The sequence below is a fragment of the Mus caroli genome, unplaced genomic scaffold, assembly GCF_978045245.1.
Source record: "Mus caroli unplaced genomic scaffold, Mus_caroli_1 scaffold_8, whole genome shotgun sequence".
Taxonomy (NCBI): domain Eukaryota; kingdom Metazoa; phylum Chordata; class Mammalia; order Rodentia; family Muridae; genus Mus; species Mus caroli.
In genome coordinates, this window is record NW_028227263.1 from 131,590,685 (window position 1) to 131,608,169 (window position 17,485).

Genomic DNA, 17,485 nt, shown 5'->3' on the forward strand with positions numbered 1-17,485 from the left:
CCAGGTATAAGTCTAATAATTCCTAAATGGTTTACATACCACTTTTACAATAGCAGCAGTTCTTTTGATAGGGTCCTGTTCTTTTCTTAAACATTCACAGAATAGTAATAATTGATGTTCGCCCGATTCTTAACTGTTAGGATCAAGTTTCATTTCTTCCTGGCAGTTCCTACTTTCACTTTTATCTCCAAAGGGACTGGAAGATTTAGAATTTTTTGTTAATTTTTTGGCCCCAAAGAGATGTCTGACCTTTCCCACCCTTCATCTTTTCCCATAGATTTTTAATAGCATCTCTTAAGAAATCAACTCCTAAATGCATGAGATGTATTAATCTCTTCTCTAAAACACTTAAGTAAGCAAGGATCATTAACCTAAGTGACTTTCTCCAGCTTATTCATGATTGTAGAGACAGCCAGTAGTAGGGAGAACCAGTTTCTACGTTCAAAAAACAAAAAACCCAGGTTCAATAAACTACAAACTTTAGAAACTTTAGAAAATTTAATAAAGACTCTTCCGAGAGGCTTTTGTTCCTAGTAAATTCAACTGCAACCATGACTGACAAAGGAAAACTAAAAATTACCTTAAGAGTAAACAGAGCCAAACCCTGGAGGGTCTGGGGCCCAGGGATCTCAGTAACATTCCCACTGGCCCTTGCCAAGTGGGCAGGAATCTCCAAAGGCCTCATCCTGAGGACCTCCATTTGCAAAACATGGTTACAGCATGGCTTTTCACATTTCCACAATATTTTGTTGATTCCTAAACCTACAAGCACCTGACCAACAATCCCTAACCTCTTTGCTTCCCTAAACCCAAATGAGATCAGTGTTCATGGCTCTGCTGTCTCTAGCTAGAGCTGTGTGTTCCCTTGCTGAACAGCCTGTTCCTCCGGTTTCATACCATGGTTCTTCTTTCAGCTTCTGGATGCTAAGGTAATCCTGGAATTGATCCTGGAATGCAGGTTTAATCTCTGCTGTCTGCCAACCCTTACTTAGGCAGGACTTACCTTGCTTGGGAGAAAACTGGCTAGAGAACAATCACCACACACCTGTAATTTGTCAAGAGCTGGGTATTCCTGGCAGCAACCTGAGCAGTGCCTTGATTTTGTTGCCAAGATGGCAAAAAACTTGCAGACATGGCAGTGGGCAGTGTGCCCAGAATGTGTCTCTTCCTAACAAGCCATGATAAGGGACAGTGAGGAACAAGCTCCAGATAAAGGAATGGCACTTGGAAGCTGATACTCCTCCCAATGACCAGCTTTGTTACCCCTTAGCCTCTTTGGCAGTTGGCAAGCAGCTCACTTTTATCATTAGTGGGCTGAGGGGTGGGCCCATGAAGAATGTAAACACATCTTCAGCTAAGCATAGAGAGATCTCTTTATATTATACTACATGAGCAGCCCGAAGGTTTGAGGGCACAGGTCAAATTTCAATCCACTAATTGCTAGATGAAATTTGTAGCAAGCAACGGCATCCTGTTAAGTTTTTCTTTCTCTAAAAGACATAGACAATAATTGTACCAAAATAGCTTCAAGGGAAGAATTGGATGAAGTCATGCATAAGACATTTAAGGCTAAGCGTTGTTCATTTTATGACCACATAGGAAAATGTGGTGTGCTCCATTCAGTTAGATTGTTTAAAAATGCCTTGCCAGCATAAAACATTTCCCAGCAAGCTTTGCTGCAGGTTATGGTCATGTGACTGAGAGCTGGTCCTTTTGATTCACCATGAATTGGGACTGCTGCTTCCTAGTGTGCATTCTTCATCCTCCCATGATGCCCTCAGACATACACCAAGACAGACCCATGACAACTTTTAAACTGAGCTGCATTACATCCTCTGGGGAAGATTCATGCACTGACTGCTCACCCAACTCCAGACTTGCCTCTTCAGTATTCACATATTCTAGCCATCAGCTTGATACCTTAAGTTGCAGACTTGATCATGGCAGGTTCCATTATCTCATAGGTGCACAAGAGGCTTTCATGGCATACCTACTGTGAATATGTGGCCCGAAGCAGACAGCAGACAGTCAAATCCAAATCTTGTCTTGACCCTGCCCCATCACCCAAATGGTAGAGCACAGTGCCTCCCTGTTAAGTGAAGATCATTAATAAACTAGTGGGACTCATTGGTAAGAGTATGAGAGGGAAAACACCATTAAGTCAGGAAAGAGAAAACTAACTGGTTCAGGCTCAGGCTTGCACAACTGGATCCCATGAGGGCTGTGCTGGCAGGGCCCTTGATTCTTGTATTTCAAGGTTCTTCTTTGGCTTTCCTTATTAACTCTTATACCGGGCAAGATGTCAACTGCAACCAACAGAAGACCCAAATGACATGTTTTGGTGTGTACATGTGTGCTAGGTATGCTCAGTGTCAAGTGTCTTCCTTAATCACACACTTCCACTGTTTTTTGGGTTGTTTTGTTTTGTTTTGTTTTTGAGGTGGGTCTGGTCTTTCACTTAATCTGGAGTCTGTCAATTCAGCTGAACTGTCTGGCCAGTGAGCCCCAGGTATCTGGCTGTCTCTACCACCTCAACTACTGTGCCTGGCTTGGAGGGTTCTGGGGAAGACTGGACTTTGGTCTTCATACATACAAAGCAAACACTTTACTGACTGAGCCATCTCCCAGGCCCAAGACAACTGCTTTGAATGGGGCTTTATGGGGGCTAGCTCCTACGTCAACTGGACTCTAGGTAGGGTTCACCTGGGAAAACAGAACCTTGACAAAATGTTTCCATTAGATTGCCTGTAGGCAAATCTGTAGGGCATTTTCTTGACTAGTGATTAATGTGAGAAGGCCAATTGGGCAGTGCCACTCTTGGGCTGGTGGTTCTGGGTGCTATAAGAAAATAGGCCAAGCAAGCCAGAGGAAGGAGGCCAGTAAGTAACACTTTCTCTGTGGCCTGTACATTGGTTCCTGCCTCTGGGTCCAACGATGACTTCCCTCAGTGATAGTGATGTAGACTTATAAGCTGAAATAAACCCTTCCCACCTCATGTTGCTTTTGGTCATTTGTGTTTTATCACAGCAATAGAAAACCTAACTAAGGCAGGTTTACTGTGTCCCACAAGAATGGCTATAGTGCAGGACTTAACCTGGTTGTCTGCCCTACCCTCCTAGACCATGTCTCTTCCATTAGCCAGAAAGCTGCTGCAGATTCCTAGAAAGCTGCCAGGGCCCAATTCTTTCAGGGACCATCTCAAGAAAACCAGGCTTTCTGGAAGACTTTCCCCATCACCTTAGGAGCCTTTCTATCACATTGCTAGAGTTTTACAACTTGTCTGTATCTTCTCCTATATGAGATCAAACTGGCTAGGGCTATCTGTACCCCCTGTGAAGACTGAAGTACACAAAAGAAGGAAAGGGACACAGGGGTTAGACTAGCAGTGATGCCTAGTCTCTGGTCATGTGCAAAGGAGGATAGCACTCAGCTAGTACTTCAGAGCACCTGTCATACATCAGACATTATGTTGAGGCCACAGCCATAAGCAAACCAGCTGCTGTCACTTCCTGATCTTGTGGAGTGATGCCTGAGATGTTATTCTAAAGATTGAGGAGATGTCTGGTGACAAGACAGTAGGTGGCACAAATGGGAACCACACACCTGGGCACCACTCTCTCCCAAGAGCACGGGGACCTTGTTAGAAAGATGTGGGAGTGACTGCCTGCAGAGCTACTGAATTGGATAAGTGCTGATGCTCCTGGCAAGGGTGCTGGCAGTATCTGGATCCTCCTCTATATCTGCAAAAGAGAGCTAACAGTGTCAACGTGGCAGAGTGCTGGGAGTTTAAAGAAGCTAAACCATGAAAGTTCTTGACTGCCGCTGTCCACTGTAGCACTGACAACACGTGGCAAATAAAACGAACTGTTCAAATCCTAAGTGGCAATAGCCATGTTTTGAGTGTTCCATGGCACAAGTGGCTGGAAGCTGCCAGACTGCAGGGGAACTTGTTCAACACATGGTCATATGCTCTGTGTGAGCTCAGAGTGATACCACAGAGCTCAATGTAGACCTCCTCACCAAGTAGGCATCTAAGAAGTCATTTATTGAAGAAAACGAAGCATTGCAGCCCCAGGATCTCAGCCCTGTGACTGCACACATACTAATCAACACCACCAATCCAATGGTGCCCGTGTTCTCTCAACCTCCACCCCAGGCCCAGGAGAGCAGGAGGTTAATAGTCTTCAATGTCCGAGTCCAAGTCTGAGCTTTGTTGGTTCTGAATCTGACTCTGCTTCCGGTACAAAGAGGCAACCTGAGGAGAGTGGGAGAAGGGGGTATCAGCAGCTCCCCAGTTAGCTCCCATCTCTACAGCTCCTAGCCAGAACCAACCCTCTACCCAGGGCCTCACCTGGTCACTGGTAGTGGCCTGCTCTGGCTGCTTGTCTTTACGGACACGGATGAACCGAGGAAAACGAAGAGAGATCCCTTTTTCTTTGTCCACCTGTGAAAGAGGATAGTAGTTGGGGAGGGGCTCTGCTGGGCTCCAACTGCAGTAGGCCGACAAGTGACTCCCTATCTGATCTCTTCTTTCCTGACCTGGGCCTTAACTCAATGGGGGTGTCAGCATTTTTGAAATCTTGGTACCTGATGTACTGTAAAACTCAGAAAATACAAGATTCTATACTTACTTATGTTATTAACATCCTGATAACCATGAGTGCTGAAAAGCAATCAGGGATTTAACGTCAAGAGTTTTCAGGAGCCAAGCAGCACTTACCACAGCTCTCTGTGAACACAGGTGCACAAACTGGCATTTCTGTGAGGCTTACATGGGTGATATGCCAGTTATTCAACTATGGGTGAGTCATAGTAAGGTAGGACAAACGTAGCTCCTTGCACTTGGTGCCAAGGGTCCTGGTTCTCTACTGTATAATAAGTATAAAAAAAAAATTTAATGAGATAAACCAAGCCTGGTAAAACTTGCTTGTAATCCCAGGTGCTCAGGAAGATTAGGTGAGGCAGAAGAATCTCAAGTTCAAGACCTGTGTGGGTTAATGAGAACTTGTCTCTAAATAAACAAAGATAACAAAAATACACAAAACAAAAACATAGGGGGAAAAAAGAGGGGTATGGCAAAGCAACAACACCTCAGAGAAAGGACTAGGTTCAGAAATAAAGCCCCTACCTAGAATCCCCCAGTGAGGGGCTGGGGGGGGGGGGGCATGGCTCAGTGGTAGAGCCCCTGCCTAGAATCTCCCAGTGAGGGAGGGGCTGCGGCGTGGCTCATGGGCAGAGCCCCTACATAGAATGAGGGGCTGAAGTCATAACTCAGTGGTACAGCATCTAGAATCACACAGTGAGGGCATTTACTAGTCAAGCAGTTATCTTAAGCACCATAGAAACCCTAAAAACCAACAACAGCAAAACCCTAGGAGGTCTACTTTGTAAAATACAAGTCTGCTTCTACTCAGAAAGTACATACCAGCCAAGCTTCAGGACAGGAAGAATACTCAAAGAAAGAACCCTTTAAGTTCAGTCACACTATCTCCTGTGTGCTGCTCACTGACTGCTGGATCCACCAAGACTATATTACTGATCTGTTCTAACATATGGACATTAGCCATGGAATTGTAAAACATGGTACCATGATAACTAATTCTGAGTAACTTAAATCATGAAGGAAACACTGGTGAGTCATGCTGAACTTCTTTTTAAAACTAGGTTCTCAAATTACTTTGGAGACAAAGGTGAGATGCTATCAAAGGGAGCAATGCCACTGTCTTCTTTTATAGCTGAGAATGATGTCTAACACCCAAATATACTCAAGGTTTTTTGATTAGTATACAGGAACAGCACATCCCAAGGTCTCTCCCCATCACCTCTGCCTTCCTTCCCTTTGAGAGTCCTTCCCAGACCCCAGAACTCACCAGACCCCGTGCAGCAGGGTAGATGGGGGACAGGGAAAGATCAGCACACTTCACCTCCCACACAATGCTTGGGTCCAGCCAATGGTCTGGGGCCACTGCCCCATCAATCCTCACATAGGGGCGTGGGGTAGGCAATACCAGGGCCTGCAGTGAGCAAAGGAAAAGAAAATGAGTTTAAATCTCAAAGCCAGGGCCAAGGCTTAGAGGGATGGAGATTAGGGATGAGAGAAGGGGAGAAGAAAATGAAGCAGTCCTTAAAGTCAAAAAGCTAGACAAGGAATATCAAAGGGAAATGGGAAAAGGAAGGTGACACATTGGGACTGAGACGGACACTAAAAATAGAGGCAGAAGTCCAGAGAAACAGAGACCAAAGATACAACACACAAGGGGAGGAGAAGTTTTTGAGGGGGGAAGCTCAAGCCTGGGAAACAGCAGAGAGATTTCTAAAAATGGGATAGAGATGGGGTCAAACCTTAAGATACCAACACACAGGGCAGAGCCTCACACCCTAAAATGCCTGAGCCCACTAAGAAAAATCATCCTTCTTTAGAGGCTCATGGCACTTCTCAGGGAAAACTACCAGAGCCCAACGGCCACATGTGTGCTGGGCTGGGACATGCAGTCCCTTGGATAACATCACCAAGAAGTCGCTGGTAGATCTGGGACTTGAACCTGGATGTTCTGGGATCCCATGAAGCCAGAGCCCTACACAGAGTTAAGTGTGGTGAGAGGCACAGGGCAGTCACAGGGCGCACCTGCAGGCTCTGGTGATGTTCCTCCAACTCCTCATCGCTGAATCCAGTTCCCAGCTGCAGGAGAAAATGGCAGATTAGAAATTCATCTGGCTAGCTGGTCCAGCACTTAATCCTGTTCTGCCACCTCCTGAGATGAAGTGATGTTATTGAGCTATCAGCCACAATTCCCTGCCCTGAAAGGCTGTAGTTTTCATGTACTGTCCTTTGTTTTCTAAAAAAAAAAAAAATAAAAAATAAAAAACCACTCTCCTCTGTTGATGCTCTCCAATGTTTAGGCAAGATCTCTACCACTGAGCCACATCCCAGCCCCTCACTGGGGGATTCTAGGCAGGGGCTCTACCACTGAGCCACATCCCAGCCCCTCACTGGGGGATTCTAGGCAGGGGCTCTACCACTCAGCCACATCCCAGCCCCTCACTGGGGGATTCTAGGCAGGGGCTCTACCACTGAGCCACATCCCAGCCCCTCACTGGGGGATTCTAGGCAGGGGCTCTACCACTCAGCCACGCGCCCAGCCCCTCACTGGGGTATTCTAGGCAGGGGCTCTACCACTCAGCCATGCCCCAAGCCTCTCACTGGGAGATCCTAGGCAGTAGCTGTACTGCTGAGCCACATTCCCAGCTTCACACCCAGAATGGCATTGGCCTTCTAATTCCCTACCTCCCAAGTGGCTGGGATCATAAGCTTGCACCACCACTTACCACTCCTACTCTTAACATTACCAAGGCAATGCTGTAATGGGAGTAGTAACAGTCTGTGCTGGCAGCTACCTGTAACTGCTTATGTAAGTTTCTAATTAGACAGGTGCTATCTGTATTAATGGCCTTATTATTTCTTGCCTTCTACCATAACAATAGTGCTTTTAAAACTCTACTCTAAATAAATATTATAAAATGGTAACATACTAGTGCCCAAAAATATAACAAATTACAAGCTACTAGATCACATGGGTAAACATGTAAATTGTCACTCATTTATTCAAAGTTGATTGAACACATGCATAATGGCATGCATGATGGCAGGTACATCCCAGAGTAGAACTACCTACATCCCTCCCAATTCTGTGATCAGCACCCAGTGCCCAGGACCTTGCATATAGCCTGAAGCTCTTCACTCTCCTCATCATAGGCAGCCAACAGGAAGCCTCCATACCGGCCAGCCCGCTTCCCCCGGCCCAGGTAGGCACCAATCACCACAAGGTCCAGAGTGTCGCCCACACCGTCAAGGTAGTCCTTCTTCAGCTGGAGGAGGGAAGTAAGGAATAAGAGGGGCAGAAGGGCAGATGGAAACTTGCTACTTGAGGTTTGTACTTAAGAGCTTTGAGGAAGAGAAGCAAGGCTCATGGGAAGCTGTAGGCCAAAGTGTTTTTCAGTTTGAAGCAAAGCAAATGAGCTGGAAGTGTGTGAGGGGCATCACCTTTTATCTTTCCAGGTTGATCTGGAATCTGGATCCTCCTGCCTCACCCTCCAGAATGCTGGAGTTATATAATATGGACCACACACCCAGCTTGGAAATCATCTTGTTTTCCTGTTTGCTTCAGTTCCCAAAGAGCCAACGTTAACTCACTCAATCCATTCCTTCACACTTACCCATCCATTCAAGACATACTTATGAAGTACCAGCTGGGTGCCATACAAGTACTTAAGATTATGGGGAAAAAAGTGAACTATTGCTAAGTCAGGGAAGGTTTGTACACAATGGTCTAATTCTAGGCAGGAGAAACAGACCAGAACAAAGGAAAAAAAGTGTATAGCAGGACTGGATTGCACAGCTCCCAAGAGCCTCCATCTGTCATCTTATACCAGAAAACATTACCCCACTCTCCACATTTATATCCAAACATTCACTAGCTTATTCTCAAAAAGCAGCCAAAGGACCCCTGCAAAATGACAACAGGATCACATGACTTTCACTAAGCTCCTGCTGGCTTCCTGAAACCTTTAGAAAAGAATCTAGTTTCATCTCACAAGGCCCAAGGTGCTACAGTCTTACAGCCTGCTCCCTCTGTGTCCAACAATACTAAGCCTACTCCACCTCTAGACCACTGCACCTGTGGCTCTCCTGTCCACCTACTCTACCCTCTTTACATAACCCACCCCTTCCTGCTGTCCACTGCTGGGCCCAGATGTCACTTCCAGAGAACTCTTCTGAACTATGCAGGGCCTCTCAAGACTCTCCCTAACCAAGCTCTTTCCATGAGCTCATCAGAGGCAGGTTACCCTGGACACAACCTAGAAGCCTCCCCTTTGTACACCTCATGCAACAAGGACACAAGGACAAGGGACATGAAGACCAGACTTGGCTTCCTCACCCTGATATCCCTAAGGCTTAAGCTAGGGAGTTCACAGTGAGTTCCTGGAAGAGCCATTAACCACGCTTTCCTTCAGGAGGACACCTGACTGGGGTAGAATCATATAATGGAAACCCATACTCATTAGGGAGTGGATGGAGACTCTGTGCACAGTAGGGATAGACATCCATCCTGGGAAAGACAAGCAGAGGTCAGAATCACCTTGAGCCAGTTGTGTGACCTCTTGGCAATCTCATAAGTGGCATCAACATCCAAGGTCTTCACCATCAGGCCCTCACAGGAGTCTGTGGGAAACATGGAAGCCTAACTAAGGAAGCAGTGGCTCACAAGACATAAGCAGGCAGGATTGCAGGCAAATCTCAGGGTTTGGGAGCTGGGAACATGGTCAGCACAGGTACAGCAAAGCTTCAAACCTTGGGAGAGAAGAGTAGTTATACTCACCCTTCACGGACTGCTCCAAGAACTCAGCAATCTGCTCGGTGTCCTTGGTATCCAAAGAGGTGGTGAAGACAAACTCACCCTCTGTCTCCACGAAGTTCTCACGGAGCAGCTGCCGGCGTCGAGACAGGGGCTGGCGAACCAGGGACTATGAGAAAAAAACGTAGACAACACTCAGGAAACAAAAATGGTGTAAGTCCAGACCTTGACAGCATACAAAAGGGTCACACGTAATGATGTGGTTATAGAACACCTTGGGGAAGGACGAATCAACAACAAAAGCTGTATTAGAGCTTTAACTGCAGATGAAGGAATCAGAGAAAGGCAGATCCCACTAGCATGCGGAACTCAGAAAGACCTAGAGGGGAGCCACCGGCTTCCTGGTGACAGATAAACACTTTGTGGAGTTATAATTTAGTTTTTGCTTATTATTTGTTTGTTTATCATAGTATGCAGATGCAGGTATGGATATGGCATGGCATGCATATGGAGGTCAGATAATTCTGTGGGGCCTATTCTTTCCATCCATCTTCACATAGGTTTCAGGGACTGAAGTCATGTCATGAAACTTGCCTGTTAAACACTTTTACATGCTGAATGCCAGGCCCCAGTTACTATATTTTTAACCCTGCCCAACAAGGGTTAGGACCATGAAGTCCATATACATATCCAAGAGGATCTTCACTATGCTAATGAAGGACTGGAAATCACCTTCTAAGTGAGAAACACATTAGTCAATGGAATGGTCCTTCAATATCTATAGAAGCCCTGCCCCAGATACCAAAGTTCAAACATGTTGAGATAGGTCCTTTATAAAACATGGTTCAGTAAGCTGGGCAGGGGTGGTGCCTGCTTGCTAACTTAGGAGGTTGAGGCCAGATCACACACACACAAACTTTATACATACAAACAGGACAGATATAACCTGAATGAGATGCTATCTATCCATGGGAAGGCTAGCCTCTGCTCATCTTTCTTCTCCAAGGTAAACTCATCTGTCTGGTGGATACAATATGCACTCTATGGTTCAGTTGCCAGGACCATATAGAATGTCCTGATGGCCCAGTAACAGACTCAGATCAGGACCAGTACAGAGATTTGACTGGCACTGGCCAGACAGAAGATATCAAGAGGGCTGGTGAGATGGCTCAGTGGGTAAGAGCACCGACTGCTCTTCTGAAGGTCCCGAGTTCAAATCCCAGCAACCACATGGTGGCTCACAACCACCCATAATGAGATTGGATGCCCTCTTCTGGCATGTCTGAAGACAGTTACAGTGTACTTGTGTATAATAATAAATAAATCTTAAAAAAAAAAAAAAAAAAAAAAAAAAAGGAGACAATGCCGGGGCCTAGCAAACACAGAAGTGGATGCTTACAGTCAGCTATTGGATGGATCACAGGGCCCCCAATGGAGGAGCTAGAGAAAGTACCCAAGGAGCTAAAGGGAACTGCAACCCCATAGGTGGATCATTATTATGAACTAACCAGTACCCCAGAGCTCTTGTCTCTAGCTGCATTTGTATCAAAAGATGGCCTAGTAGGCCATCACCAGAAAGAGAGGCCCATTGGACTTGCCAACTTTATATGCCCCAGTACAGGGGAATGCCAGGGCCAAGGGGTGGGGGTGGGTGGGTGGGGGACTGGGGGGGGGGGAGTGTATTGGGGACTTTTTGGATAGCATTGGAAATGTAATTGAGGAAATTACCTAATTAAAAAAAAAAGAAAGAAACAAACAAACAAACTACAACAAGAAAAAAAAACAAAGTGAAAGAACAAAGACATAACAAACAAACAAAAAAGTGAACTTATGCAAAAACAAGATCTTAGCAGGTTAAAAGCAAATTGGCACCTCCATAGCTAAAATCTGGAGTTCTTAATGCCATCTTCTAAGCACCAAAGGGTATAGATGGACCACCTATAGAGCTTGGCCACCTGCTGCACATACAGCTTCCCTGGTAAACTTGGGCAAACTCCACCCCCACAGCTGAAGCTTTCCTTCGAAAATTTCTCACTGCCTTGACATTTCTGATATTAGATCATCTCCATAGCAAATGGGCTTTTTCACCTTCTAGTTTTTCAAAATGGCCCTTCTGAACATTTTCACAGGAACTCTGATCCTCCCTGGCCTCAGCAGGTCTTCTCTCCATGACCACCTCCATCTTGAATCTTTCATGCCTCTCAAACCATTACAGCTTAGGTATTTGGAACCCTGCCATGCTCTCCTGCCAGCTGAAAATGTAGCCCAGCTCCCTTGAACCACAGCTATGTCAGGTCTGTGTGCTGATCCACACAGATCCTTTTCCTATAGTCCCAGTGATGTGCAGGAAATGCCTTTACAACAGTGCTGGTCTCTCTTATCAGCTACAGCTGCATCTTCAGTGCAAGCCTGCAAATCTTCCTGCTTAGAATTTTTTGATGCTTGAATTCAGTTCTCTTAAAGTTCTATGGATTAGTGCAGAATACATCATGATTCTTGGCTCCCTGGTGGAGTCCCTGTTCCCCTATGAAAGCACACAAGCTGGGCTTCTACTATAATATTTTTGTCTCAGAATTCTTGTCTTCTCACCTCTACAAAGAGGTTCTCCCCAGAGCAGTCACAGATTTTGTAGCTCAAACTTCCAAGTTCTTTCACATTCTAGTCATATATCAGTTGTGTAAGGACCACAAAATCTGCTTTATCACAAGAGTTCCACTCCTTAGTAACAATTTTGGTTCTGTATGTTTGTTTGTTTGTTTGTTTGTTTCTGTTGCTGTGATAAATGTTGTTATGTATGAAGACTTCAAAGAATAAAAAATAAAATACTCTGACAAAAGAAAAAGAAAAAAAAAGATATCAAAATAGAAGCAGAAAGACGAGGCAAGAAAAGAATGAGAGATCTCACCACTAAGCCCAACCCCATAAGCACACAGGATGATTTCTCACCAGGCTGAGGTGAGAATGATTTCTGATACCCTTAGTGACCATTTTCAAACCTTCAGTCTCAAGAACCTTAATAATCTTTTTTCTTTCCTTTCCTTTTCTTTTCTTTTCTCTTAAAGAAGAGACTAGAGATATTTATGAGACATCAAGTCTCATAAATACTGGGCACATACTTTACTTCTGAGCCCCATTCCTTCACTAGGGGATTCTACGCAGGTACCATATCAGTGAGCAACACCCCCAGCTTGTTAAAATATACTTGAGGACTCTAATTTAAAGAGTTTCTATTTAGGGGAAAAGGATTGTGGGGGGAAGGGGGGAGGTCACACTTCTTGATATTTGTGATACAGAAATTTGAAACTTAAAGACTTGTTAATTCATTAAAAAGCAGTACATCCAACACACCCAACTAGCATTTGATTTCCCTTTTCTGTGTTCTGCAAATGAAGCTTGGGTCCTTGAGCAAGCCAGGCAGGCAGGTAGTCTACTTCTGTGCTATACCTCCATATCTCCAAACAGCATGTTTCATAAAACACACCTCTGTTTAAAAATGAACAGTGAGAAGAGGAAGTATGGCTCAGTGACAGTATACAGACCCCTTTGTTCAAGAGAATAGAAGCTGGCTTTTTCATAGTTCCTGCAGTCATGGCAAGAAAAACCTACTTCATACAGATGTGACAGGAAGAAAAAGCATACAAATGTAAAACCACGAGAGGAGTCCTCAAAAACACCCTGCAATAAAGTCTGAGGGCCTCTGGCCTCCAGAGCCCATACTTCAAGAGAACCACTGCCTGAGCAAGACATCCCAACTCTGTGCTAGGGTAGAATCAGAAATGGAAACCAGACAGACAGCTCCAAGCTCACTCCAACCTGCTACCGTGTGACCTGTCACAAAGCAGAACTCACCTCTCCGTTGAGGTAGATGAGGTCAAAAGCATACAGACACACTTGCACCTGTATCTCCGATGCATCAACCTCCTAATTGGAACAGAATAAAAGACCAGGCATGAGGGGAGGGAAGGTGGCATTCTGTGTCCTATCTCACTATGTCTCAGGCGTGTACCATTCCACACCTACCCCTAGCTAAGGTCACACTGCCTAGGAGGAAGCAATGCTACAGGCATTAGCCCAAAATGAGGATGACTCTTGGGAAATCCTGACTTCATCAGCCTCCCTTGTAGCTAATGATGATAAAATGTCACAATTCTAGCCAGCTGAGACAAGATATGTGACTTCCCCAATAAGGCTTTCATAGTGAAATGACATATACAGAAAAAGGACCCTTCTATCTTTCCTAACTGGGATGCTGGGATAAGACTGTGATGGTTTGGACAATGGTGGCCACTTTGCCAAAGCTAGCAGATCTACATCCAGATTTATTCTGCCCCTTAGAGAACCAAGTAGAACCTTAAAGTCAGGACTGGGAGGAAAAAAACAAAGTGTGGCACTGCTCCAGAAGCGTATGGGTTGATGCTACCTTGCGCTTGCGCGTGGTGAGTACTTGGAATGGTTGGATCTGCTTCTTTTCCCGGTCCCAGGCCACAGCCTCAGTGTCCAGAATGAAAGATGTGACTGACGGGTGTTTAATCTACAAAAGGAAGAGGTCAAAAGACAGGCCAATGAATTCCTTTACCTTCCCATTGTTCTCACAAACCACAGCTGACATCAGCAAGACACAAGAGTCCTCACCAAGGTACAGTAGCTTTCCTGATGACTTGTCATTTGGTACCACAGACCAGACACAGGAGTAGCAGCCAGAGAAACTTCCCTCTTCTCTTAACCACATTCAACTTCCTGTGAACCCAGTACTTCCACTCTGAGGTCTGCCTAAGCCAGACTGTCTCCACCTCACCACACCCTGCCTCAACCACCCCAACTGCTAGTCTCCTGTCCTGCACTGACTTTAACTACAATAACTTGGCCAGTACACAGGGTAGTTGTCACAAACCCTGATTATTATGGCTGTACTTGCTGATAAAAATGGTATGCCACTTCCCTGAGTCGTGGAAAACTCTTCATCAGCCCCTGATCCTCTCTCCTTGCCTGGTCCCCTCAGCCTCTCTTCACTTGAGCACATCAGCAGGGGTCTATGTCTCTAAGGGACAGGTATCTCAACAGCACTGAGCCTCTGCAGTGCTTGTCTTCCTCCCGACTCCCTTTCCTGTGGTCTGCCTTCCCTGGAAAGCCTTCTCTTCCCAGGTACAACGTCAGGAACTGTCTTTCAGACAGAGCTAGCTGTGTGGTTTAGGAGCACTGCTTTCTTGACAATTCAAAAAAAAGTCCAATCCAAATCTACTTGTTCTTCACTAGGGGTAGGGATTGAACATAGGGTCTTGGGTAGTACAATGTCAGGCAAATGTCTCTATCATGAGCCATGCCTTCAGCTCCTCACTGGTGCACTCACGTCAAGTATACCTCCAGTTTCTCATTGTTTAAGACTCTAGATTAGTGTTCTAACCACCTAGCAGTAGTGCAGCCACAGTTATGGTTCTTACTCAGTCACAGATATTGGACCTATTCTTCAGAGTCCACTTTGCCCATCACTTATGAAGGCAGCAAGCCCTGGCTACGGTACCACAGGCCACAGCAGATGCCTAATCAACACTTGCTGAATAAGAATGGGCATAGAAGACAACATACTGCTTAAGGCCACTTCTGGAATACAGCAAAACTAAGATGTGCTCAGTGGTTAAGAGTGATGTACTTGAAGAGGATTTGGGTTCAATTCCCAATATCTACAAGGTGCAAAGAAACCCCTGGCCTAAGGCCCAGCCCTGCTCTGCCTCTGAGCTTCTTATAAAGCTCCAGCTGCTCACAGGCCTGTGTCCTTGAGATCCTCTCTCAACCTCACCACTGGACAGCCTGATCCAGGATTCTACTAAAGTCATTCATTGGGACCTGTGTTAGACTGTATCCACAGTGGGGGGAGTGGGCTGGGTGGGACAAAAGCCTAAAACTCTCATTGGTTCTGTCTGGAATGTAGTGGCTATGGGGAGACAAAAATGGTGATAAAAAACTGACCAACCAAAGCTAGTGGAGTCAGAACAGCCTACACCTGCCTCCAGATCCAAGAAATAAGCAACATCTGCTCAGGCCACACTGAACCAAGTTTGTTATATGCAGATATATATTTTCCAGACTCCTCCTATTCCTCCTAATGAACCCGACTCCCACAGAACCAGGTTGGTCCAGAGGGGCCGAACTATAACCCAGCAAGCAGATGCTCACCTTGGGGATGCGGCTGATAATGTCAGGATACTTTCCTGTGTTGTCTTCCTGGTTCCTGCTGAAGATCTTCACCTCTCCACCTTCCAGAACATGTATCTACCATCATAGAAGAGGAGGAAATCAAGCAAGTCTTTCCTATGTGACACTGTCTTCAGATCTCACCTTCATCCATAGGTTGGGAAGCTCAAAGAGCTACTACATAGATCTGAGCAAATCACCTCAAGTTTCCTGATACCTGTAACCTGTATCTGGCATTCACCATCTTTCTTTTTCCTACTTTTTAAAACTTATATTTAAATGAATGAGTGTGTGTGTGTATGCCACTTAACCTACAGTGAGAACCTTCCTCATACAGGAAGGGCGATGCTTGCCCATACCTGTGCTCGCTGCCCATCGTATTTATATTCGCAGGTGAAGTCGACCTCCTCAAAGCGTTTTAGGACCTCACTGACACCCCGAGTGGGATGAGCCAGCATTGGTTTAAGAGGGACCCCTGGGAAGAAAGAAAGCAAGTTAGGGGGGGCAGAGGAAAGGCAATAGATAAGGAGTTAGGGGGAGAGGCAAAAGCTACCAATGTGTCTTTGGACCTACTACTCACTTCTGCTAACATAAGGGAGAGGACTACCCACATTTCAGAAGAGAAACTTGGGTCCTCATACCAGCCTCCCTGGAAGCTAATAAAGGCCATAAATAGGCACAGAAGTAACAAGTAACAGAACGAGTAATATGGTCACATCAGTCATATCCTTTCCCTGATCATATAGGTTTTAGAGTGAAAGGAAGTAAACAGAAGGACGAGATAGAAGGAACCCAGATCCCTAGATGAACACTGGAGCACAGCCACATGCTGCTACAGCTGCCTGCCTTGTTCTGATCATGTATGTACATAGCAAATTCTCTGTGGCCAAGCCACTGCCTTCTGGAATTTTTTGCTGCTGCACTCCATGTCCTGCTCAGTTCATAAGAGAGAGCTGAAGGGGAAAAGACAAGGGCATCAGCAAAGGGAAGAAGTACTCAGAAACTGTCTGGGTGTGGTTGTTCACACAGAGAAAATAGCTGCCCCAGCTTTGAAGGCCCATGGAGTGATACCTGGGCTCAGCTTGCAGTGCTCTGGGAGATGTTCCAGGCCATGTTCCAGCAGCACAGGGATGATTCGATCCAGGTCAGGAACCTCACTAGGGATGGGTTAGAGAGAAGACAGCAAGATGACAAGGTCTTTTGTTTTCTTCCATGGTGCTGGGAGAAGGGGTAGAACCCAGGCCTTGGGCATATGAAGAAAATATTCTGCTGCTGGACTATACCATACCCACAACCCAGCTAGGACAGACCTAAGCAGGCAGTGGCAAACTCCAGGGTGTGGATTCTAGGCAAGCACACTCTTAGCCGCTCACTGGTAGATTCTAGGAAAGCAATCAACTGCTAAGCCACAACCCCACTCCTTGATTTTATAAGACAGGATCTTGCTACATATCCCAAATTGGCAGAGAACTTGAGATACCAAGGGTACACTGGGATTTCAAGTGTATACCACCACACCCAGCCCATAAAGGTTCTTTCTACAAACTCCTAACTTGAAAATTCTGTCTACATACAAGTGCAAGAATAGAGATCCCTCAGCCCATGCCTGGGCTCTACTTATCTCTATGACCATGTCCCCAACTCCTGTCACCAGGTGTCCTACTCTTAGTCACCACACATCATGCTGATTGTTTTCCTCAGCATGCATCCTCCATTACCCCTTGCTCATGTCCCAGTGACTGTGTCCCACTCAAGGCTATTGCTGACTTATTCAGCTACCCTGGGACCAGGCAGAGTGGGTTAGACAGAGCTTGGCAGATGGTGGATGCTTCAGAGGCTGAGCCATTGGAAGATCTGTGAGAAACTCATCACTGCTATGTGCCCAGCACCCAGGGAAGTCAGGAGCAGATCAAGTGGGTTGGGGACATTTATGGAACGACTCA

At 45.8% G+C, this 17,485-nt stretch overlaps 1 protein-coding gene across 4 annotated transcripts in view; it reads right to left on the minus strand.

Moving 5' to 3' along the window:
• Positions 1 to 4,024: 4,024 nt before the first annotated feature.
• Lig1 (DNA ligase 1) overlaps positions 4,025 to 17,485 on the minus strand; it is a 34,682-nt gene continuing 21,221 nt past the window's right edge. For all 4 annotated transcript variants that reach the window (XM_029480005.2, XM_029480004.2, XM_021166819.3 and 1 more), the window contains 12 exons: positions 16,614 to 16,699; positions 15,902 to 16,017; positions 15,525 to 15,620; positions 13,774 to 13,884; positions 13,203 to 13,274; positions 9,378 to 9,522; positions 9,138 to 9,220; positions 7,714 to 7,866; positions 6,626 to 6,679; positions 5,871 to 6,014; positions 4,352 to 4,444; positions 4,025 to 4,255 (listed from right to left, as the gene is read on the minus strand). In XM_029480005.2, coding sequence (XP_029335865.1) covers positions 4,175 to 4,255; positions 4,352 to 4,444; positions 5,871 to 6,014; positions 6,626 to 6,679; positions 7,714 to 7,866; positions 9,138 to 9,220; positions 9,378 to 9,522; positions 13,203 to 13,274; positions 13,774 to 13,884; positions 15,525 to 15,620; positions 15,902 to 16,017; positions 16,614 to 16,699 — 1,234 coding nt within the window. In that variant the 3' untranslated portion in view covers positions 4,025 to 4,174. The remainder of the gene's footprint in view (positions 4,256 to 4,351; positions 4,445 to 5,870; positions 6,015 to 6,625; positions 6,680 to 7,713; positions 7,867 to 9,137; positions 9,221 to 9,377; positions 9,523 to 13,202; positions 13,275 to 13,773; positions 13,885 to 15,524; positions 15,621 to 15,901; positions 16,018 to 16,613; positions 16,700 to 17,485) is intronic.